Source organism: Myiozetetes cayanensis, unplaced genomic scaffold, assembly GCF_022539395.1.
Source record: "Myiozetetes cayanensis isolate MyiCay16 unplaced genomic scaffold, myiCay2020 scf12, whole genome shotgun sequence".
Taxonomy (NCBI): Eukaryota; Metazoa; Chordata; class Aves; order Passeriformes; family Tyrannidae; genus Myiozetetes; species Myiozetetes cayanensis.
This window is the reverse complement of record NW_026086826.1, coordinates 18,055,066-18,081,422: the sequence shown is the minus strand read 5'-3', so window position 1 is coordinate 18,081,422 and position 26,357 is coordinate 18,055,066. Positions and strand designations below refer to the sequence as shown.

Below are 26,357 nucleotides of genomic sequence, written 5' to 3'. Positions count from 1 at the left end.
TTATGAAAGACACACTCTTCAAGCATTTTAAAATCCTATTGTGTGAGTTGCCCAAGAGCCATCACAACTTTGCTTCTATTGTACGGTCCTCAGCAAATCACTTGAATTTCTTTGCACATCCTCAAAGTGCAGGGATAAATGTTTATCTGTTATCTGCACACCGGATATTTTGAGCATTGACTGTGTAGCACCTTGCAAATGTAAAGTGCTACAGACAGTAAATACTATTTGTTACTATTGGGATTGAAGTAACTCATGCAGCCAAGCGTAGAGTATAGCTTGCTGTCTGCCTGATTTGCATTTATACATGCAGTGAAAATGGGAAGGTGTTGCTATAATATCGCTACCTTTATTTTATAAATTTTATGTTTCTTGCATTGTAGTCGAAAATTCTGCATGGCATCTGCTACACATTTAATTACAAGGCTTCAGAAATTTTAAATATTCTATTTTCTTCCTTTTTTATTTAGTGTGGCAGTAGCATTGCATTTATGGCATCTTTCTGATAGTTTCACTTGCTGAATGCATTGTTCTTTCTGGATTTTTATGTAATTTTAGTTGGTTGATTTACCTTTTATTAGTAATTATTCTCCCATTCTGTAAAATCTGTGCAAGTGGGAATTTTGGTTTCAGCATAGTCTAAACTATCTGACTAAATGATTGAATAAATAAGTAAATAACAAAGTCCCCAAATCTATGATGCCTCAATAATAATCTCTCTTTGTCATGCAAAGACTGCATTTAGAAAATGTTTTGTTTCTTGCCTCTTCAACAGTCTTTTAATTCTGAAATGTAGTTTAATTCATTAATTTGTTCCTGAGCTATGAGACTCAGGACTCTGAAAATGGCTTTTTCTTTTCTGTTAAATTGGTGATAGAGATGATCATGAAAAGAAAACAGAAGCTCTCTGATATATAAATATATATCTGGTCAACATTTGATTTCAGACTCAAAAGGTATTATAATCCTAATCCCTCCCTCTGAAAATTTGAGGGCATGAGCTTTTGGAAAGACCTGTACTTACTGGTGTCTGTGTATACGTTGGGTGATGTGATTGTCAGTGCAGAGTTATCAAACTGATAGTTTTCATCACACGTGCTATACCTTCAACATACAGATTTGATTTTGCATCTGAATGCATAAGTGAATACTTGTTTTCTATTTATATATATACTGTAATCTGAAATAAAGAATGAAGAACTGGAGGTAGATTTTGTTTTAGCAGAGAATTATGTTTATCTGAGTCTCTCTCTTCTCACACAACTCAACTTTTTTTATTGTTAAGGTTAATTAAAGTCATTCTATGTCTAATTTTATATGTGAAGGAAAACTGATTTATAATTTAAAATACTGGCACAAAAGGCTTGGCATGATACAACTGATTTGGTGATGTTGAACTTCTGAAAGACAATTCTATCAATAGAGCTGTGAATGTACAAGTCAAGATTTTCCATCTTCTTGGAATTTTTCACATAGTCTTTAAGGAAGCAGTATCAGTTGTAACCTGTTAGAAAGTGACATGAGAGACAGAGTTACTGTTCTTTTGTGTTGCAAACATCCACGACTGTAGATAGTGATATTTGAGAAATTGTTTCTAAATACAACTGAAATCATCTGAGAATGGAGGCAAATTATATTCAGCTTTTGATTTCAAGTTCTTGTCCTTATCCTATACTCTGATTTTACAAGATTAGGGAGTAATTTTGTTGAATAAGGCAAGCCAAATTCTGTCACTTACTGAGAAAGGGACTGTGAGTACCAAGATGTATTTTCTGCAAACAGGTAGTGCATAGTACTAATTAGAAGGATGGTAGGAGGTTTTGAAGTGAAGGAATTTCAGAAATTAACTTTCAACCCATGTATGAGATCTGTGTTTTCTACTTCTCCATTGCTGAGCTTTGTTTCTTTGAAGCATGGGTGGCTGAAGAAAGGGTCTGATTTCCTCGTACACTGCCACTGGCTAGGAGAGCTCTGTAACTGATAGACACATACTACTTTTTTTAATTTCTCTTACTTTTCTGTAAATGTCTGGTATCTGTGCCCTAAAAGGAAATACTCTTCTTTTACTCAACTGTAGTAGAGGAATTTTTAAATCCCAGGTAAAAAATTCAGATATCTTTCCATGGTTTAGGCCCTCAATGGGGGCATATTTTACAGAATCATAAAATAGTTGGAAGGGACCTTTGGAGACTGTCCAGTCTAACCCCCTAGCTCAAAGCAGGGTTAGCTAGAGCAGGTTGCCTGGGACTGTGTCCAGTTTTAAACATCTCTGAATACATAAGAAGGCTTGCTCTGAAAGTCTCCTAGCACTCCTGAGGTTCTTTTTCTCCACATCAGTAATGTACAGATATACAGATCTTTTGGCAGACAAGGTGTGGGTCCCAAAGGTACTTAGACCCAAATCAGCAAGAGTATTTAGGTGCACACCTAGGAAGGGGTATTTTCAAGTCCTGTATTCAGTTTGGTCCATAACACCTGTAACTGTGTTATAGTTAATGTCAGATTTCTGCAGGGAAACCTTTTTCAGAAGTTGATTTTGTTGTAAGTGCTTTCACGAACATATCTGACTTTGACTACCCAACTTGCCTACAAATCCCAGCTAGGATTTACTTCTGGCACATAGGTAGTCATGGAAGACTGTAAAACATGTTTCTGAATGGATTTAAAAAAATTTTATACTAATGTGAAAGTAAACATCTTTATTATCTTTTGATCTTCTATGTGGTTTTGTTTCAACTCTAAACAACATGGTATCTGTGATTGTATTTTATAATTACATATAATTATGTAATTATATCAATTTTTTTTTACCACTGGCAGAAGCTTTTAAAAAAAAAAAAAAGTTTGGTGCTTTTTAAAAATTCAGCTTTATAATATTATGCACTGAATAATTGTTTCTCCTTCATGCTTTGCATGGACAGTATTTCTGGTGAAGCAGACATAGATAGAATATAGCAATTTTTTAGCATAAAGGAATTGAATATAATCTCTGCTTTCCTGATTCATTGATTAGCCCAAGAAAGTCCAATAGCTAACTAAGAGTTTCCAAACAGTCAGAATGTTCAGTGAAAGTTGATGATGACATAATTGAAGTTGAATGTATTAATTTTGTCTTAGTGATCCAGAAATCAATGCACATTAATACTGACTTTGTTCTAGGTTGGATCCAAAACACAATAAAGGGCCTAATGCTGTGAACAACTAAACTATATTTTCTTTAATTGTGCAGCTCTCAACCACTGTTAGATAGTGGTAAGCACATCAAGCAGATAGGTGTAATAATGTACAGAGAACAAAAAGTTTCTTGACAGTGTGCAGAGTTTAGTTTTTGTAACAAAAAAGATGGAATATTTAAAATAAGCTTATTATGTGCTTGTTTGCATTATAGCATAACCTCAAAGCCCTTGACAGTTTTGAACAAAAGTTATCTTTTAGTTCAAAACATAACAGTGAAATAGCAAAATACAGTAAACCCCTAAATAGTCTTTAGTTCAGTGAACCCATAGAAACATATCTGCAGTTTACCTCTGATGGATTAATAGAAAATCTGCATTTACTAGAACTGCCAAGTTCTACTTTTGACAAAAAACTAAATCTGTTTTAAAAAGAAAGAACAGCACAAACCTCATCTTAGATTTATGCTAGTGTCATTGGATTTAGGCACTTAAAAGCAATTTCAAGAGCAGATTTGCATACAACAGAAACCTGTAAGCAAATTGAAAGTGCTGTTTAGGATTCATAGAGGAACAAAATGCATACTCCATCTCTGACATAATTTGTCTTGAGGTTTATGAAATAATTTTTCATCAGATTATAATATTTAAAGTAATTAAAGATACAATTTGCTATTTAATAAACAATGTGTTTTGTAACTTCATTAAAGATGCTGCCTTTCTTAATTGTAATGGTCCAAAAGGTTGTCAGTGAACTGTACATTAACTGCAGAGATAATAATGATTTTATATGCTAATAATTTTTAAATGAATAACTCATGTAGTTTTTCAGCCACATGGGGAAAATAATTTGCATTCCTAAAGCTTACTTTGGTATTAACCCCTTTGCTTGGGGAGAGTGGATATCCTTGTATAAAATGTTCATTTGTTTTACATTAGCACTAATGCAAGCATGTAGGACCCACTGGTGTGAAAGGATTAAAAACAGCAGCATTAGATAGGCATGAACATTTCAGAGAGAAATCCTTGTTAGAAGAACCTATTGGGACTGTGTAACTTGATTTTCTATTTATTGATCTTGTTTTTGTTACCATTTGAAATTCTATTGGGAGAGATTCTTCCTACTGTAGTACTACGAATACAAAACTATGCACCAAGCAGGCATTAAGGATTCATGCTCACTGGTTGGTATATTTGTGTGCCTGGCTTGACGTTAGGAGGGGTCAGATACCACGTCAGAGGAAACATGCACTCCCTTGGGAGTATTTGCACCATTGGCTGCAGGTAATTTGAGGTGTCTTCTTTTAACTTTCTGACATCTCTCTGTCATAGCCATCTCTTCATGGGCTGAAAAGGGACCTATGGTCCTACCTCACTGGCTCTTTAAGCATCACAAAAAGTAGTTGCTTCATATAAGAAGTATAAATTTCCCATTATGCATGTTTAACTTACCCACCAAAAGAATAAGCTTAAGAGGAGGAGGGAGCCTCTGTGCATACCTGTGCAGGTATCTGTACCTACAAACCAAGTACCTGACCCGTGATTCTCAGTGAACATGTTTCACTTCATGTTCCTGACTGCTGGTTGTTGAGGAGGCATTTGGAGATCTGCACCACCATTTCTCTGTCTGTTTTCTAGATAGTAGCTGTACAGTATTTGAGGTTGAACTGCATTATATTTCTGACCCAAAGTACCAGATTTAGTGCCCTGTCAGCAGAATGTGAAACACCCAATGAAAACTCAGGCACTTGATGAAAATGCTATAATTAGTTAATAAAGACACTGTCTTGGAATAAAATTTTACATGAAATGCCACATATGCTGAAACTGTGAAAGGAATTCATATTTAATTACTGGATTAAAAAAGCTTTAGACAATTTATGACTTCTTTCTGTCGTTTGCCCTTACTCAGAATAGAGTCTGGTCAAAGTATTACATCGCTTAGTTATTTCCAGTATGTGAAAATGTGCAAAGGTAGCTATTCAGTTGCAGTAATGTTTCTCAATCAATCTACTTGTGTAGGAAGATATCAGTTTAACAGAATATTTACATTAAATTCCTTACTACAGCTGCTTTTAAAAGGAAAGACAGATAAATATGTGCTTAATGAGAAGGACATCTATGTGTAGTGAGTAAATGACCCGAGTGAGAAAGCTCATTGACCCTCCAGCATGTTACAAGAATGGCATATTTGTTGCAGAGTATTCTGTACTGACACACGGCATGTGACAATCTGAGAAGATAAAGCCTCTGATGACACATAGTTATTATTCACCTACAATTATAAAACTCTCAGTGCTTTTTTTCTTAATTGATAGTGAACACTGAAGCATAATCATGTTGAAAGTGTCTCTTCAGAATGTTGCTTTAAAGAAATGAGTAAGAAAATCTTCTCAAATGTTTTGATAGATGATTCATGGCACTGGAGCTGCTGACGAGGAGCCAATATAGCCAAGTCTATAAATATGCAGTTACGAGAACTCTGGAAACATGAATTCTGGTAGTGTGACAGATTCAAAAAGCACTTTTTGTACTGGAGTAGGTTTCTAAAGTTGCTCTCTTCCTGTTCTACATTCACATGCCGTTGTCTAATTAGACTAATTGGCTGGCAAATTTGCCAGCTTTTAAATAAAATTAGTTTGGAGGTGAGAGAACAAATACCATCAGAAAGCTGATTTATTCTTTCTTTCCATTATAATTGTTTCTTTTTAACTGAGCAGAACTAGCTTTATTATTTCTAGGAAATTTCTGTTTAACTTACCGTATATGACATCTTTCCAGAAGAAATGAATATTGGCAGCCTATTTATAAACCTTTAAACAAAGTAATCATAATGGAATTACTGACCTCCACCTTACCTGCAGTGGCGGTAATGGATAAAGCTCTAGCAAAGAACTGTTACCTGAGGTTATTTTAATAAAAAGAGCTTACTCTAAGTCAGTACATGTGCATTTTCCTGTGTTTTGTATTGTCTTCTGAAGATCCAAAATACACTGAGGGTAATGAGAATGAATGATAGCTTAGATGTGTTCTTTCCTTGAACTGTTGGTTGTATTAAATCTACAGCTCCTGTGCAGACCTACAAATCTATAACATCCGCTTCAGATGAATTTGGAAACAAGAGGCTGCTTTCTTTTATTCTTGGTCCAGAGATTAAAATTGATCACAGGAGACACAAGGGAGCAGATTTTAGTATCGCAGCTCAATGTGGTTAACTGGGATGGTGCACGGCCTCTGTACTACTTAACTGTGCGCATACAGGTTACAAATATTATTGATTGCAAGGGTCAGGCTGGAGGGGAGGTTATGTTGTGTGATGCCGTTTGGTAATTTTTAAGGGACAAGAGCTATGAACTCTCATAGCATCTGGGACAGGTACAGTTTAACTCTGACAAATGGAGATTTATGTTTGTGTGAGCTGGCAGAGCCCCTCAGGTAGAAATAATAAATGGAAATGTGATAATTTTTTTTTTTATCATAGGTCAAATATTGTGCTGCAGAAGAAAGGAGAAAAAAGATGTAATTATTACCTTTTCATCAGAATGCACTGATGATAGGTTTTCAGTTGAAGATCTGTGCTGCAGAAAAATGAATAATGTTTAGAAGTCTTTTCTTGAGGCATCATTTTAAGAAATATGTAGAGATGGTTTACCTGAAGTAATTAAAAATGCAACGTAGGCAGAAAGATACAGGAGTAATTACTGAATAAGCTTTATAGCATCTTTTTTTCTTCCATGTGGACAAAAATGATGTATAAATATGCTAAGATTTAAGATAAGACAATATAATATGTTAGCAAAGAACTGGGAAAAACTACTTGTTTCCTATATTGACATTTCATATAGAGTGGTAATTATTCAGTGGCTTTTGGAAGACATTGCTGAATTACACTTAAGACTTCTACATATGAAGAAAAAAAAAAGAAAAGGTGAATCCTGGTAATGTTTTTAAACTAGGAATAACCAGAAAATCCAGTATTTTGCAAGTGTTACTTAGCATGTAGGATTTTCTTCCTGGAAAAGTAAATGTTTACAAATATTTAATAAAGGTACTGTTCTATGGGGTACAAAACTGTGATTGACCCAGCCTTGGTCGGTTGTGGTCACTATATTGAAACACAATGGGAGCTATGGAAGTAGCATGCAACTGGGTTTAAGAGAAATGGCTATAGTTAGATATTTTTATGATTCTTTACTGCTCTGATTCATCATATTAGGGAAAAATATTATAAAAATCAGTGTTTATATTTGTAACACAGATACCACCTATTGGCTGTTATATTCCTAGTATATCAAAAATACAGATTGATTTTAGGTAGTACAAGATGATGATGTCTCTGTATGCCTCACTGCCACTTCCTTGCTGTACAGTGTCTGAGATCTGACCAAAGGTATTGTTACAGAATATTAATGACTTAATTATTCCTCATCTATTTCTTCAGGATGAATTTGCTGCCTTTACTGGATTTTTTTTTCAACTGTTGCTTTGCCGCAGTGTGGAGGTGTACTATTTGTTTTGTTTTGTGATGCTAACTAAGTATTTGTGGTTTTGTCTTTGTGAATGTTTACCATCAGTTTTGTTCTCATTTTATCCATTCCCAATATGTTTATTGTACATAACCTCCACTGATCCAGCTTTTCGAGATTTTTTTCTCATGTTTTAAAACAAAAGATTAATATGAAGAGATCTTTTCTATGCTAACATTTAATTTTCTCTTTGTAAATTTTCATTTGCTTTGATTATTTCAATATGTCCAGCATTAGTGCTTATAAACAGGGTATGTTATACAGTTAAGTTATAATGAAACAGGTTGGAGGAAAATATTGTTTCTATTGCAAAGAGGTATTGTAGTATTTCCTGCTTTCTTTCACGAGCCTTGCTCTCAGTCTCACAACCCATAGAATCATAGAATAGATTGGGTTGGAAAAGGCCTCCAAGCTCATCAAGTCCAACCCCTGATCCAACTCTAATTACTATATCATGGCACTAAGGGCCATGTCCAATCTCTTTTTAAAAACCTCCAGGGATGCTGAATCCACCACCTCTCTGGGCAGGCCGTTCCAATGCCTGATCACTCTCTCTGTAAAGAATTTCTTCCTAACATCTAACCTAAACTTCCCCTGGTAGAGCTTGAGCCCATGTCCCCTTGTCCTGTTGTTGGTTTATTTTGCTTTTGCTTCTACATTTTGGATTTTCTATACTGTATAAAAATCACTTTACTGTGACATATGGTTTCTGAGATGATAGATTTTTGTGTGTCCTTCAAGTTACTGATAGACAGTCCCCAAGGAGGTGATCTTGCTTTTGTGCCCACTTCATTCAGCACTGTTTACTGAAGAGTAAGGACTGGGGACAGTTTCTTTCCCTGTTGTGTGGTGCAACATATCACACTGGCAAATTGGTGTCTGGAGCAAACTCCCCGTGTCTTGCCTTTGGCAGGTTAGTAGTAGGAATAACAAACTTGTAGAAGGAAGAGGGAAAGGAACTTACAACATTAACATGTCAGATCTTAACCTTCAGCATTCCTTCTGTGCCTGGTTCGAGAATGCTCCTGAATGATGATAGTTTAAACCAGTGGTGGAAAGTGACCGAATTCCAGTCAGGATTAAAAATCCAGTTCAGCTCTACTGTAAGCAAACTAGAGCAAACTCTTTTCCTGGGTGGAATGATACATTCTTATGGTAGAGATGGATTGGACTGAGACTACTAAGTGCATTTTTGCTAGTGACCTTTTCAAATTTGTTGCCAGGATAAAAAATGTTACCAAGATGACATAAGAAAGGTTTGCAGCACTATGCCACTTTATTTTTTATAGCAGATGTTTCTTCAGTTACTCTGAATTGCAATTTACAGAACTCTTATGTTCTGCAAATCAAGATTCATAGCAAACTGTTTCAGTGCTTTAAGTCCTGCAATAAACAACACTAGGCAGAACAGAACCAGAGGGAAGGTAAGCAGACTTCTGCATCCATCCTTCTTTGTGATGAGGTTTACTTCATAGTGATCTTCACATTTCAGCAAGTTTGTTCGCCAGGTAACTCCTAGCATCCTCAACTTGATTACTTCAAATATGGGGAACACTAAGTATCAGTTTCCAACCTGAGAAGAAAGACTAGAATTACCATCTGTTTGTTAATTTAGGGATCTGTAAATGTTTGCCCAATCTAGTATCACTTCTTCTAGCGTAAGCTACATTTTAAAAACACTTAGTGATACTGTATGCTTCAGTTCTGAGGTATGCATTTTAAAGGAGTGCTTTTTAGAGGATATGTGCTCAAAATTATTGAGTTTAAGATCTTCATGGTGCTTAACTGAATAGGCAGATATTGAGGTTTGCAAAATCATCGCATAATTTCTCCAGATCTTTGTTTAATCATCTTAAAACACTGCTGTTTTTCATTAAAACGCATTACCTTGGTCACACTTGAGTGTCTCGATATATTGAAAGCATAGGTGCCATATCATGACTGTAATAAAATTAAGAACAGCAATCAAGACTAGAGTTAGACAGTGGAGGTGTAGGCTAAAGCCTTGAGAAAAGCTGGACTGATTATAATAGAATCAAATTAGGGGTGCACTCTATAGCTGATGGGGCTAGTGAGTTATGGTTCACCCTTAGACAGTTAGATGTCAGTCTGATCTGACCATGGGATCACTAAACGTTGTGAGGACAGACCACAAGGCTGCAGTGTTTTTTGATCCACACTCAGACATACAACGCTGATTGTGTGGTCATAATCCTAATTTCCATCATTGATTCTAAACTTTGCCTGTGATTCCTATCTGCACTTTCTGATGTCTAGCTCTTGTGAAATTTTGGCTACCTCTTAACTGAGATCAATAATTAAATACCATTTCCAAGAGTTCAGATACTTGTCTCTGTGCCTAATTTAGCAACAAAGTAAGCTGTGAGACTATAGGCTGCATTACTTGCAAGTTCAGCTACTTGTTCAGATGTTTTTGGAAGACATGGTATGGATATAGCTGTTCAGTTTAGAATGCACTGCAGCAATCGTCTATGGCACTTGTGGATAGATGTAAAGGGTTTTCTTTCACATATGCTGTACAGAGTATTCATTCAAACTTGAGCGTAAGAAAAGGTGTCTTGTAGTTCTTTAACTTTTTTCCTTTTCCATGAATGAGGCCTTTAGCCATCATTAGGGGAATTACTTCTACAAACCTTGCAAGCGTACCTATTCCAAAGTAAAGAAATCATTAATAAAAACAGTGAAAAGGAGCAGTTATATTACAAAATAAATCTACTAGGCTTACAGAGAAAACAAATTTGAAGGAACCACCTGCTGTGAGATGAGGCAGTAATCTCAACAGCAGGAAATAAAGGGAGAGAGGGAGAAAATACAAAAAGCATAGACATTAAAAAAGTAATTAAAACACTTATCTCCATCAACATACATAGCAAACAAAAAAAAAATCAGCCACCTAGAAAACACACTCTATTGAACCTCCCAACAGGAATTAACAAAGCTGTCACCATAAAAAAAGTCTCTAGGAAAACAGGAGAGATTTTTTAAAAATAGAAGCCTCAAAAGTATTTACTAAAATGTTAATCACTAATGGACTGACCTTGAGAAAAGCTGAGCACTTGCAGAGCATTTGTAACTGTACTGGGCATCTAGTCTTTCAGAATCAGACCTTTAAAATGTGGAGAGAGTAACTCTTTTGATACCAATGTATGGTGTATGTCACAGCATGAACTGTAAGGGTGTGTTTAGTATAATTAGCCATGTGGTACAGCTTAAGTACCTTACTTGGATTATGCATTTCAGTATAGTTTATATCTAAATTGTTGTGTAATGGTGGAGCCCCTGGTGGTCTAGTGGTAAAGGCGCCGCGCTATCACCGTGGAGACCCGGGTTCGATTCCCGGTCAGGGCCACTCCCGGGCAGGTGGGGCTCGTTAGCCCTTAAAGGCAACCCACCTACGTCCTAAGGACCTCGCTGCCACCGTCCAAGCTCGCTTGGCCCCGGCAGATGAACCTTAGGATTAAAGGGTGGGCTCAGTTCCGCGCACACTGTGTCTCACCTAAAAAATCCAATGCGCAGGCTGGAAGGTGTAAAGACCTTCCCCGGATCTTCGCTTGCGAAGACTGGCCATTATTATGTTGTGTAATATTGATCTATGGACAGCAGTGTCAGCAATATTGATAGGAATGAATGTGACTTCTTAGAAACAAATAGGTAGAGCATATGCCACTGCATACAAATAGGTTCTATCATGTCTGGAGAAAACTTTAAATTTGACAGTTATGAGAGTTTACAGTTTCAGTGTTATCTTTCAAGAAAATACTTTAATATACTTAAAACTTGTGGTCCAATTTATACAGTTCATGGATGATGTGACATTAAGTAAAACTACTTTAAATACTTAAATTTTGCTCTCCATTTCCTCAGACCACAAACTAGGCTTGTTGAAGAAGAACAGAGCATTCAGAATCATTAAAAGATGCTTATGCTCTTGGATTTTACAGTGTGTTCTTTCTTCTCTGCCAGGTACCTTTGTAGTCACAGTCTAACCATATGGTACCTGTAGCTGCAAGTCTCTGGGCAAGTGTGAAATGCCATCAGATGTGTTATATTTGAAATATTTTTGTATGGGAGCGCAAGGAGCAAGTTGGAACACTCAGTGTGTAAAAAGGCAGGAAGATGGGACAAAATGGGTACTTTTCTGTTAATTCAAAAGGACCCTTTCAAAAGACAAATGGTGGATTTAGAATTTACCTACAGAGAGCAATTACCTTAGCTCTGTATCTACTTTAGCACATCTTTTAAAGAAAATTTTAAAAGTATTATAAACTCTGTTAACAAAAATAACTTACCAGATAATGTCATTTCCTCTCTAAAATTCCTGTCAGTCTCTGGCCATCAGCCTTCCATGACTCCTTTGCCCAGGGCACACAAAGTCTATTCCTGATGCCGGCCAAAGGTGTGGAACTGCTGGTGTGGAACCTGTGCTGGCTTATTGCTGGACTGTTCAAGTTTCTGGGTCTCAGCTTGTCTGGGCTTAACCTCTCAGGTATTATTTCAGGAGACTTGCATTGCCACCAGAGCAGATATGCAGATAATCAATTGTATGTTTCTTCTGTCCAGTTTAGTGTGAGATTCATGGATTTTTCTCCTCATTCTAAGGTAGATTCTGACAGTTGAAGGCTTTCCACCCAGTCCTAGGATTTCCTGTAATGGAAGGAAATTCCTGCTGGGAAAGACAGAAGAGGAGTTTTCCTTGTAAATGTGATTTTTCAAAATCTAGTTTAGCTCTGAAACGTGAGCATGGATATGGCAAAAGTTGGAAAGATGTCTCTACCATCTAACTTTCTAACTCCAAATCTGTATAGCAAGATAACATTAAAAAAAAAAAAAATCCATAAATTGGTAAATAGGGTTTGATGTTGGTTTTGATTTGCTAGTTTGAAAAGGTAGAAAAAGGAATGCGCGTGGCCAGGCAATCCCATTTTCTTTGTTTCTTTTGGATTGAATTTGGATAAATTTATAAATACAATGTCATTTCAAAACAGATTTGAAAGATTCAATATAAAAATGTCAAAAGATAGTGCCTTCTATTTTAAAAAGTAGTTTCAGGTATTTTCAAACACAGGTTGCATTCACCAGCTTGAATTTACATTTTTACCTGAAAGTAAAGGGTTGGTAACAAGAATTCAGCCAGTTCTGATCTTGAAAACTCTTTTGTCAGGAAAGCAGCAGCTAAGAATGCAGAGAGAGAATATTGCTTGACATTTCCTAGCTCTTAATTTGTTTCCCTGATTCAGCTTAAATTTTTCAAAATTTAGTATTAACACAATTAAAAACAAAGCAAACCAGATTTTTCAGTGGTCGATATGAGGAGAACCAGAAAAATCTCACAATGCTTTTGTTATTTTTGATGCTGTAGGCTGCAGTATATTTACACTTCAACTTCAGATCCTTTTTTTTTTTTTTTTGTCTGGAGATGTGTTTTCAGTCAACTGCCAGTGAAAACTACATTTGACCCTTATCATGGATGAGGGCTTATTTTATGTGTCAGTTATTAAGACCAGTTGAGAAGTTCATTTGAAACTGCAAATCTGCCAAAACATGTCTGATTTAAGTAATCCAAACAATAAGTTCAGGCTCACAATGCATTCCTGTTTCTGGGGGGAGTGAATTTGATCAAAACAGGAGAGAAATGCGGTGCTTGTAGTCCTGCTTTATTTCCCCTTTCCAGACCAGGCTCATAGTTACAGTAATAGCAGACTTAGTTGATTGATGTGTTGACATGCCTTGATTTATTTGGTGCAGCAGCCAAGTGGACTAGGTGCACTGGTCTGCATGCCAATCCCTTACATTGTCTAAACATCATTCTTGTATATTGCTTTGTATATCTGACAAATTTAATCTAATCATTTAGTGATTCATATCTCAGCTGGGCTAGGGAATTGTAGCTAAATTCTCTTTAAATGGAAACCATGGACTTGACACTGAATTAAGAAAATTGACATGCATCGGCATTGTGAGAACAAAGAGTACATGATCTTGATAGGAGGGAGATGATGTTTTTTGTTTATATATGTATATGCACATATATATTTATATGTAAAGGATATAAAAATGGGAGGTTAGAGTCTGTGTTTTCCAAAGTCACTATTTTAGTGGTTAGTGACTTTGGAAAGTATGTGGTATGTCAGACATGGGAGAGACATTTATGTTTCGGTATTATACATTGGAGAAGGGGTTGTGGGAATCAAATGAAGGAAAGAAAGAAAGAGGGTTTCATACTAAGAGAGTAGTGATGCTTATTGAGAGGTGACTGGAGCATCTGGAGATGAAAGGCAGAGCATAGCAGAACAGTGGGTTAGGAATTGAGATTAATTGCTTTGTATGCTGTACTGACCCAGACTGGGACTGTCTAGATTAGCTTTTGCAAAGCTGAACTAGATCTGTCATGCAGGCTGTTATTTTCACAATGTTTCTACTTTCTCTATTCTTAGTATGTGCAGTTTTCCACAGCCCGTGAGGCTTCATTGCGTGGTTTGGGTATCAGTTACTTCAGAAGCTTCTTCGCTGGCATAAGCAAGTGAAGGGGGACTGAGGCTTGGGGAGGTCCAGGGTCTTGGCTGCAGAAGATGAGGGGCTGGGCATAACTCTCTGCCTGTATAAGGGTGTGCAGAGTCCATCCAAAAACCACCAGGGGAGTTGCTTTTCTAGGCTGCCTCCTCTTGGCTGACCATCAGAAGCAAATTCTTCAATGCAGGGGAAGGAAATATTTGTTTTCGCTAGATTTTGGTACAGGTTACTTAAAGACAGGATATATGGAATAGCGAAAGATTTGTTACAGGACAAGAAATACCAAGTAATAATAATAATAATAAAAAAAGTCATTTTGGATGGCTTGCAGGTGGATTTGGAGACCAGAAAACTTACTACCTTGACTTCAGCCTAAAACCTGGGAAAAAGACCTCATATTTTTCTAAGCACTTTTTCTTGGGTGGTTCTTGGATATTTTGTACTACTCTGTGAATTCGCTTTTGCTAAAAGATCTCTCTGATTTATCTTCAGAGGGTGTTTCTCTTGGTTCATTATTTTGACCTAAGTTGTGTCTTTCATACATGACTGGGTTTTTATACATTTTATTTCTTTTTTAAAACCATTTGTACTCAGCCTGTCTATTTTAACAAAATTAAATGCAGTTATTAACATGGCAAATAATAAACAGCAAAAGGAGATGCATTAGAATCCAGTACAATTTCCAGCAGGTACTTAGCAAAGAGCTTGAATCTGTGATAGGTGTTTATAGGTATAAGAGAAAAAATCCTCTGCATTTCCTTGATATGTAAATGCTGGAAAACTGTTTTCCATGGAGTTTTCAAAAAAATGAAAATGGTAAAGTAAATACTATAGAATGCCATGTATATTGACTACTTGTTCAGCTTCTGTTTGGTCATATCAGCCAGGCTAAAAATTATTGAATCTAATGTATTCTTAATCCAACTTGTTTGATTTCAGTGACACCAAAGTAGTGATGAACCTGAAACATGAACATTGCAATAGTTCCTTAATTATACTCTTTCTTCAGCCTATGTGAGCTAAATTACTGATGCTGTTAGAGACAAAATAGTTTTCATTAGGAGATCATAAAAGCGACAAAAATAAGTTAGAAAAAATATTTGTGAGTTTCTCCTTGTGTTTGAATGGAGCTGTTAGGTAGAAAGGAAATTATCTGTAATGCAGGTTGCATGTCTCACTAATGACAAGAGTGTTTCTCCCAAGAGTAAACTGAGGCCTCTGAACTGGTTTATGGATACCTCAATAGAAATAGTTGCATTACTCTGTCCTCTGCCTGCAGGCAGTCACTGAGAGCTTTCTCTGAGGTACTCTTCTTCCCATGGATGATTTTGCAATATATATGTAGAGGAAAATCTATGCCATTTTAAAAATAATTTCTTTAATGCATTTTACTTATTGTACTTCCAATAGTACTAAGTGTTTCTGGCAGCCTCTTAAGTTATCCATTATTCATTCTTTATTAGCTGAAATTCCAGTCTACCCAGAAAGTACAGCATACAAAGGTCTTGAAGTTCTGTACATGCTAATATTTTCTAACCTTATTTTTCTCAATGTCCAACCATAGATCAGTGTTGGTTTGAAAGTCAGGTGTTCAACAACTGAGTCATGATTTTTTTTTTAATAAATAAAGATCAAGAGAGTGCTCAATAGCATCAGATTTCTGAAATGCAAAAATTTCAGGATTTTTTAATTTACTTTTTGACTTGTAAGCCTTTTGAATTCACTGAGGATATGTGTTGTTTTCTTTGCTTCACTGAAATTGTTAAATCTAAAAATATAATTTTTTCCTGCTTGTATTATAATACCTTCAGTCAGGGATCTAGAGGTTTATGAAACTCCCCTCATATAGGTCACTCATGAAAAGCCACTAAGTTTTTTCATGACTGAGTTCTGATCTTATGCTGTAATGAGACAGATTTTTGCTGCTTAAGTCACATAAAAGGACCCCAACTCTTCCCTACTTGGAACAGCACTCCTCAAAGCACAATCCTGCTTTATTGTTGAGACTAACATGGCGTTATTAAGGTTTTCCAAGAGGTCTCAAAGACGAGTATGTTAGTCTTCTGCCATCCATGCCTGCAAATGGAGGGAACAGAAATTGCTTTGCATGCTCCGGTTCTGCCTGCTTGCTCTGAGGACTCCATGGTTCTAGTGTGATTTCTTAGAAAAATTGTTGCCATTTACTCCATTTCAGTATGTAATTATTAATTAGCATACTTTTGTTAATATTATGGGGTTTTAGATATAAATTTGAAAGTTGAAACTGTGTTGAAAACATCCTGATAGATCATCACACCTGCATGAAGTAGATGGTTTAACTTCTATGTAAGCTGGGCTGGGTTTTTGTGCTGTCCAAATGTTCACACAGCAATGAGAAGATGTTATTTGGGAATTGGAAGATGCTTTTTGCTACTTTCTTTTAATGGAAAGGTATTTGTTGCTATTAATGGTTTTGAAGTGAATTCTTGTCTGTATCCTACGGCTTCTGTCTAAATGTGTGCTATTAATAACTTGAAATAAATGTCAGCCAATAAGGACTTCGAGGTTTCGAGAAAATAATCAAGAATGGCAAAAAATGATGGCATGCAAAGACTCACAGATAAGACAGATCTACAGCACTGCCATTTGTCTTCCTCCCCTCATCACTTAAGCTGTTCATTATTGCCTCATTTGTATTATCTGCAGACCAGCTGAAAAATGCCTCAAAACAAAGAAAGCAAAACCATTTCTCAGCAGTAAATTACATTCACAGACAGGTAAAGCAATAGAAGAAAAGCTTGCAAGAGTCTTCACCAATAGCTTCCCTGTTTTTGCACCCTGTTCTTCCTAATGCTTTCCTCTGCATTTGTTTTGAGTTATATGAGTACACATGCTATCCAGCAATCTGATTTTCAAGTGCCAGTACTATTAAATGATCACCAGTTATATAAGCTACAGGCTGTAAATGTGAAACCACAGTAATTTGTGATGTTCTTCTGGAAACTTCTGAGGGTTTGTAAAAATGCTTGTATTGAGGTTTTTTTTTTGAGAATGTGTGTGTAATGCAAAATATATGTTGGTCATTAGAATTTCCTGTGTAATTCTGATGTGTCAAAATATCTTTTTTAGGTTTGCCAGAACCAAACAGAGTCAGTATATTCCAAGGATTGAGAATGGATCAAGGATTCTACACATCTAAAGACTTCTTACCTTTGGTAGCAATGGCAAGTAAACCAGGTGTGTGATATGTTCCTTGTTGTAATCACATTCAGTAAGTCATTAGTTGTTACTGATATATAAAACTGTCTGGTTACATAACAGCTCATCAAATTATGAAGCACCTTTCAATGAATAGATCTGGAACAGAGTTTTCTTTAGGGGAGTGGCAACCTCAGGAGTATGGTCAGGAAAGTCAGTCCTGGAGATTATAAACCAGATAGTCCTATATAAGAATCGAAACACATGGCAAATCGTTACCCTTAATGAGCTATATTTGTTATTTTGATTTATAATCAAAATGTGACTTAAGCTTCTCATTTGTATAAATTATCTCAATATAAATAGCATGTATAAGATGGTATTGAAAAAATCTGATATTAAAAAGGTGTTTCCTAAATATATAAACAGCTGCTTTGTATATTGTTGATAAATTGTATTGCTTGATCCCAAGTCATGTGCTGCATGTTTTACAGACTCATTTAAATCAGCACTAGTTCCTTACCCAAAGAACTTACAGTCTAATACTCAGGACAATGGGAGTGTGGCAGGAGTGGATAAAACAACTCTCAGTTCATAGGCAGTAAATGCAGTCTTGTTTTATGCTTTTACATCTTCCTTGGAGCACAGAGATGGCTGCATTTGCTCCCCAAGGGGTATAGCTGATTTCGGTGTCCTGAATGTGAAGTCATAAGCTATAGATGTGTGATTTCTATGCCACATTCCTTCACGGTCTAGATTTCCCAATGTGTTGATAAAAGAAAAATTAATGTATGGTTTTTCTGGACAGAATGTGGTATTTTACATATCATAGAATCATAGAATATACTGTGTTGGAAGAGACCTATCAGGACCATCGAGTCCAACTCCTGGCCCTGCACAGGACACTCCAAGAATCATACCATGTGCCCAGGGGCATTGTCCAAATACTTCTTGAGCTCAGACAGGTTTGGTGCTGTGACCACTACACCAGGGAGACTTTCCTGTCACTTCTATTGCCCAACCACCCTTTGGGTGGAAACTTTTCTCCTGATATCCAATCTAAACCTCCTCTGACTCAGCTTAATGCCGTTTCCTCAAGCCTATCACTGGTCATGAGAGTAAAGAGTCAGTGCCTGCCCCTCTTCTTACAAGGAAGTTGTAGACTTCAGTGAGGTTTCCTCTCAGTCTCATCTACTCCAGGCTGAACAGACCAAGTGACCTCAGCCACTCCTCCTAAGGCTTCCCCTCCAGACCCTTCACCATCCTCATGACCCTCCTTTGGATACTCCTTAAAAGCTTAATGTCTTATATTGCAGTGCCCCAAACTGCACACAATATTCCAGGTGAGGCCGCCCCAGTGCAGAGCAGAGCGGGACAATCCCTTCCCTTGACCAGCTGGTGATGCTTTGCCTGATGCCCCCCAGGACATGGTTGGCCCTCCCGGCTGCCAGGGCACTGTTGACTCATATTCAACTTGCCATGAACCAGGACCCTCAGGGCCCTTTCCACAGTGCTGCTCTCCAGCCTCTGGTTTCCCAGTCTATTCCAGGGTTGCCCAGTCCCAGGTGCAGAATCCAGCACTAGCGCTTGTTAAACTTCATACGACCATGCATTTAATATAACCTTTTTTAGCTGCAAACTGAATTTCGTTTGAGCATTCAGAAATTTCTTTTAGCATCATATAGGGTTGCCTGCTTATTTAGTAGGTTTTCTTTAAACACTGTTGAAGAATATATCTTCTGTGGCAAATTATTCTGCCTATAAAAGTAAAGTTTATTACCCCATTTTATGCAAAATATTTAGGAAGTGAAATTCTCCATCCCATCTGTCCCATCTCTCTGCTCTTTTGATCAAATGCTTATTTCTGTCTGTTTTCTTAAGCTCAAAGTGAGCTTAAGTGGTTTGGGAGAAAGGGATGGGGGTTTTGTTTGTGGTTGGTTTTTTTTTTAAGAAAGAGATGTTTAAAAATAAAACAGATTGAGAATATGTACTGCAAAAATTTGTAGATTAACAAAGTAGAAAATAAATCTCATGAAACAATGACTAAAAATACTTTCTAGAATTCTGTGGGGCCATGTAGCACTTTTGTGCTGTCACCTGACTGCATGAGGATCTATGTACTGTGATCTGCATCTTTTAAAATGTTGCAAAGTAACACTCTTGATTTGCTAGAATATGTAATGATTTTTTTTTATATATATATTAAGTCTACAATGAGAGAAAGGATGAACCTGGAAGAACTAACCTTTTCTGACTGACAGTAATAGATATCTCTTTGATGTTGTCTGTTAATTAACATGGTCTCTTTTCCTTAATTTTCCTTGTGTCTGTCTGTATCTGTGGCTACCTCTTGCCCTCTAAGGCGTGGAATTTAAAAATAAAATATAAATGCCCTACATCCTACTTTATGCTCTTTTTTTCACTGTGACAGTTTTTTAAATAATGGACATGATAGACTTAGTCACAGTAAAGTACATATTCTTCCTGCTTATTAAGTTCTGAATACCATCTGTTAATATACTTTCCTCCAAAAGAGGTTCCCCTTGCAAATACATAGATGTGAATTTACCTTGGGAGCAGCGTGTTACTAAGAGCAAAGTGGGCTGCTGTGGCTGATCTGCTCTAGACTTGTACTGTAATGACACCCTGAGCTGCCATTCCCCTGCTGCACTTGTGCTTTTTCCACTGCTCAGTGCCCAGTTTTTGTGAAAGATTAAGTTCATTAAAAATAAATGAGAAAAGTTTAGATAAAATTTTAGACTAAGAATCCTATTAAGTAAACAGTAAATGTCATGCCATATACATGCTGGAGGAAAATGATAATGTTTGTCATACATTAAGCATTTTACAAATAGAGAGAGAGTATGTGTATTAGGATATTGTTTCTCACTCCATTTAAGCATTGTTTATGTGAGTAATACTTGTGTTCCACAGTTACATATAAAAATCTGCTGCTACTGTAGGAGGATATTTGAGTTACAGTGCAATGGTTAAATGGCCTCCAAACTGGAACTGTCACAAGCTCATTGAGAATATAGCTTTCTGTTATTTATATTATTTTTCAAGTTGCAATCATTTGCCTAATCAACAGTGAGTTGTATTTAAACATGTGATAAAGTGCAATCTCATCCAAGGAAGAGACATAGTCCAGTTTTACTTAAATATTTTCTCTTGAATTGAATTGAATACGAGCTGTGGATGACAAATACAAAATGTCATTCTCACCGTGTAACTTTTTACAAATCCTTTCTAGAAAGCCACTGTAGATTAATCATTTTCTCTCAATGGAAGACCCAGGAATTACCGTAATAACGATACTCTTTCTCCTCATGTTCAGTTGCTGAAGCAAACAGCCTCTGAGAACCATGTCATAGCTAGAACAGTAAGTGCTTTATAGAAAACTCACTGAGAGGACTAATGTTGATAACACTATTACACAAAACAATTGGTCTTTTTTTTTTTTTTTTAACTGAGAAGGTAATCAATCTGATGAGAGAGAAACTTACTTTTAAATAAAAAGATCTCACGATGCTAGTTTCAACCTGACAGGACATACAATCCTTACAAATGTGTTGTCATTTGAATTCTTTCTCGATAGAAAGGTTCAGCTGCTTAAAGTACTGACTATGAAATTATGTATATGAGCATATCTTAAAAGGGGGAATAAAACTGTCTTTCAGTGAAGCAGAATAATTTGATAGTGACACTCCATGCTTGGAAACTGGGAGATGCAATTTTACACTGCTTTGAGTACAAGTACCTTTTGAGCTGTCATGCAGAAATGGTTTCTCTACTTGAAAATGGGGGTTTCCTTTTATCTTTCAGGGATGTGTGCCTGTCACTCTCCATTGCCATCAATACATGGAACTGTGATTGTACTTGGGGCAGGAGACACTGCTTTTGACTGTGCAACATCTGCTTTACGCTGCGGAGCTCGTCGTGTGTTCGTGGTCTTCAGGAAGGGATTCACTAATATCAGGGCTGTCCCAGAAGAGGTAAACTTGAGTAACAGCATTTATGAAAAGGCATATTGGTTCTTATTTCTGTGGGGCCTGAAAGTGTGCTGTGGGTACTTAAAAGGCATCTACTAAAGGTTTTGTTTATGCAAGCACTCTTAAAATGTATGAGTCTTTATTAAAAATCTGATGCTCACTTTTTATACTCTCTATGTAAATAATTTTTCACATTTATATCTGTTACCTGTAAAGTCAGAGATGTATTTGCAAACAGGGGCTACAATTTCTTATGAATTAGAAAGTGCAGTAAAGCTTTTAATCTTGGAATCAAACAGCCACTTGAGTATTGTATGTGACTGTACAGGTCGTGGTTAGATCCTGGAACAATACCTTTTGGCTGCTGTTTCTGACATTGCCTTGTGAGCCTATAAAATCTTGTAAAAAATAGCTTACAGTGATTTTGGCTTTGAATCACTGCCAATGGCAATGCAACAATGTCATTAATCCCAGATTTCAGCATTCAATTTGATTTTTAGTTTGACTTTGCGCTTTGGCATTTATCAGGTCATCTGCACATTTTGAAACTAGCTCTGCTTTCTCAGTGTATCTGTACTCTGGGAATTTTTATCAGACTAGATTTTTTTATTTTGGTGGTCTTTCTCCGTTTTCATTTATCTGGTACGTTGCACTTTTACACAGTTGAGGATATTAGGACATCAAATGCATCTTTATAGTGATATTTGTGGTAGTTTGGTCATCTGTTTCAAGAAGGTGGGCACCTTAGATCTTAACAGAAGGGTAATGGAGCTTCAAAGAAAGTAAGAGAGGGTCTCTTGGTGCATAAGTTGCTTCAGTTGCACTTCAAGAGTTCTAGACACAGTGAGATTACCGAAGTCATTGCACAGACTCATGTGCTGTTCAGATTCTTACTAAATCAGTTGTCATTCTGAACCAAAATCTTTGATAGCAGCCTGGATGAATTCCTAAAAGTTGTCAATGTTTGCACTCATCCAATCATGCAATGGCCTTGAAAACAGTAAAAGTAGCTTCATCTAGTAATGGCCATGCTAGAATCATGTCAGGCTGGATATTATATGTTCAAAAAAGTTGTTGTATAAACATAGACAATCAAATTTCAAAGACTTTGCTAAAATAAAATGCTGATTGACTTAAGCAGTTTTACCATGGCAGAGATTCAGAAGATCTTGTCTGGATTGTCACTCAGAAAACTGTTGTTTGCACATGGTAGTCAGTATTTAATAAAATCTTAAAATCACAATAAACACAATCCATGGCATGTCCAAAATAATACTAGGACTCTTCTTAAAAGACACAGATAGTTACATAAGTAACTCTTTTGCCCTCAAAGGAGTTAAATATCTTCTTGTTTGTTTTTTTAATAAAAGCACAGCACTGTTAAAGTACACGTTTTATTGCTTCTGCTCTACAGATGGAACTTGCAAAAGAAGAGAAGTGTGAATTTCTGCCTTTCCTCTCCCCTCGGAAAGTTGTTCTTAAAGGTGGACAAATTGTTGCTATGGAATTTGTTCGAACTGAACAAGACAGCGATGGTAACTGGAAAGAAGATGAGGATCAGGTTGTCCGTCTGAAAGCTGATGTGGTGATCAGTGCCTTTGGCTCCATTTTAAGTGACAATAAAGGTAACCCTGACTAATGGGTTCTGTAAATGCTGATTCTTATTTTAGCTGCAACCATTTTCTGTGCTTTGACAGTTCTGTGAAATGGGTCTTCTGGAGGTTACACAGCTTGTGACTGCTGGTCCTCTTTGCAGGAATTTCTTTGTCCATTAGGTCCTCTTAGAAAAAAACTTGATGATCTGGTAACAAAGCAGTTTTCTGTACATTGCTGTATAGAGCTGGAACTCTGAATAGAGGTACAGTTACTCAGTATGTATATTTCTTTTTTCTCAATTCCAGTGGGATCTCAAAGAATACTATTGGGAATTTCTTCTGGTCTCACTAATTAACTTTAGAGAAACTCATTATATTGCAACTTTAAGCTGAACTGATCTGATCTCTTAAACTTTTTTTAACCTATCAAATTAAGCAGGAATTAAGACTCATTATTCTGGTTCAGCTAATCTGGTTTTCATTCATTATTTATGCATACACTATGTGTGACTTCTCTCATATACGGTATTTCTTAGTTGCACTTTACAAGCTTTAGTCTTAAAAATTAGAAATTACATAATTCTATATTAAAAATATAGAAATTGTCACATTGATGATATTTCAGAGATTGAAGGAATTGTTTGCATTTAGCAGAGCTAAATGAGAATATGAGTAGAGCTAAGAACATGGGAACTGAGCAGAGCTCAGACCATTCTCTTCTGACATTAGGTTAGACCTGAAGAGTTCAGGCACATACAAGAAATGTGCCTCAAAAGTTAAAAACTTTGATGCAGCAGAAGACCCATTAATGAAATGAATAGATCTTCAGGCTGGAGGTGCTCATCTAGGTTAGCAGGTTCCAATGGCCTCAGTGATCCATGTGCCTACCTCTCCAGAGCACAGTCATGCCAAACCAATTAACCTGTAACATGTTGTCAAGGTCCTTTGGGTATAAAAGCTTGAACAGAGAACTTGCAAGTGCCTCATATTGTACATGACAGTAAAATTTCTTAGCATAATGTGGTTTTGTGAATCTTTTTAATCAAGGAAAATGGTAAATCTAAAATATTCTAAGCAGGCTCTGAATCTGAATGGTGTACTCAGTGCTTCCTGTTCACCAGCCCAATTGTATACAATGGTAAACCATCATGCAGCTATGAGAAGAGTCTAAACTCTCTCCTTCAGTAAAAAGGATAAACCTGGTTCTTCAAAGAACTTGTGAATTCCAAGAGCAGTCCTATCCTGTGTGTGTTACTATTGCTTTGGGATAGTTTCTTGCAGCCTAGGCTGTTACCTAGACAGGAACTGCACCCAGCTGCATATGGTGCTAATTACTCAGGGCTGCCTCCTGCCCGGCAGCTGCCTCCTTCCTGCTCTGAATGGCACACGAGGTGCAGTTGTTTCTCTCTGAAAGAACAGACTCCCATTCCACTTGGAGCCGTATTGCTGTATAGAAATTCTGGTGTCTGTGTGGGTCATGTTATAGGGCTCGGTCAAACCTCCAGGAAGCAGGGAGAAGAAGATTAAGATTCATTTTATTTTATTTCTAATCCCAAAGAGATCCATTAACTACTCCGATAGTGGAGTTGATTGACTGAGAATTTTGGAAAATTTTGTTGGTGTTGTTTTTAGGTTTTTTGTAAGGTTTTCTAGAACCTCATGTGGTAAATCAATATTAGCCTATGCAGTCAGTATATTTTGTTTTCATTCATAGACCCTATGATACAGGAATGATTCTGTTTTCTCCCACATTAAAAATTACTTTAGTTGAAATGCTGAACTTACTGTGTTGCTTAGCCATAATACTGTGCTAGTCTTGTATTTCCTAGAATGCATTCCCTGTCAAAATTAGTTGTTGTGAGTTTTTTAAATAGGAACATAAAATGGGAGGGAAACAAAGTCATGCAGCGAGCTGATCATGAAAGAAGAGAGTCATTTACCTTGGGGGTGAGCAAAACACCTCAGTTTCACACTGTATTTTGGGTGAAACTGCTGTTAGAATAGCAATCAAATTAAAGGGAAAAACGCAGGGCATTCATTTTTGGATATTGTGAAAGTGAAAAGAAACTAAAACTTGAGTGGGTAAAATGTTTATTTTGAGCGTACCATTTAAGGTGCTTAAATCTTTGGTTTTCATTTAAACCTGTCTTAATGAAAGTCAAATTTGCTTTTCACCATTGAGCTGGATTACAACCAAAACTCCAGGCTACCTCAATACATGTAGTAAAAAGAAATTAAAAAAAAACCCCAACCAACCAAAAATCAACCAAAAAACTCAACAACACCAAAAGCATCTTATCTTCTTAGTATTTTGTTGTGAGTGGGTTGTTGGTTTTTTTTAAGGAAGCGCATTTTTATAGTCAAAAGATGGGAATATTCAGGTATTCTACATCAAAAGGTGGAGATGAAAATATTACAAGTAGTCAAAACTGGGACAATTCCGTGAGCAAACTGATCTGACTTGGAAGTTGATCTAACTTTTGAAGAAGGGAATTGACTAGGCAACCTCCCGAGGGCCCTTCCAGTCTCAGTTGTTCTGTGACTGGGTGACTCAGATGCAGGTGAATGAACGTGTTAGTTGCTGCTCATACGAAGAGCTCTATCAATTAACCTGATTCATAACCCACCCCAGGGAACTGCAAGTCCAGTATTGGTATGGGCTAAGTTAGCAGGTTATATCCTATTGATATCATCAAATGCTGATTCTACTGATACAAGAATAAAGAAAATACTATCAAAACCAGAGGGATTAAAATCAGGCTTAATCCCAGTTCATCGAAGTGTTTGGGGCAGCCTTGATGCTCATGTCTGAAAGTTTTATAAGGAGCCATAAGCATGTGAGAGACTGATGTTCTGAGCAGAAATAGCTCATAGGTTAGAAAGCTTTTTCTAGTCTATTATCCTCAAAAAGCTCTTTCTTATTCTTGTATGGTAACTATTAAATTTGCAACTGCAATACCATGCATTCACAGTAGGTATTTAGTCTTTTCTCATTTGTTAAGATAAAATGCTGATTGTGGTTTTAAGCAACAGTTCTAGTGGGTATTCAGCCTCTTATTTGGTATCATATAAATGCATCATTAGTTTAAAAAAATGGACTCCTAAATCCATTTTATGCTTGTGAAGTTGCTAATAGACAAAACAGGAGAGTTGCCTTCTAGACTGTTTTAAGAAAATTACCACTTTACTGAATGAAAAAAAAATCCCACCAAATTGTTCAAATCAAACTACTACAGATGGAGTAAGAAAAATGTTTTGCTGCCTCTTAAAAAAAATCCTACCACATTTTGCAAGCACAAGATGCCTTTTTTTTTTTTTACTGCATTGCTTACCAAAACCTTTGAGCCATTGTAACTGACCCCC

At 36.7% G+C, this 26,357-nt stretch overlaps 1 protein-coding gene across 1 annotated transcript in view; it reads left to right on the top strand.

Annotated features, from left to right (window-relative positions):
• DPYD (dihydropyrimidine dehydrogenase) overlaps positions 1-26,357 on the top strand; it is a 334,066-nt gene that overhangs the window by 134,930 nt on the left and 172,779 nt on the right. Inside the window, exons 9-11 of the mRNA XM_050307196.1 lie at positions 17,339-17,446; positions 21,233-21,402; positions 22,814-23,024. Coding sequence (XP_050163153.1) covers positions 17,339-17,446; positions 21,233-21,402; positions 22,814-23,024 — 489 coding nt within the window. The remainder of the gene's footprint in view (positions 1-17,338; positions 17,447-21,232; positions 21,403-22,813; positions 23,025-26,357) is intronic.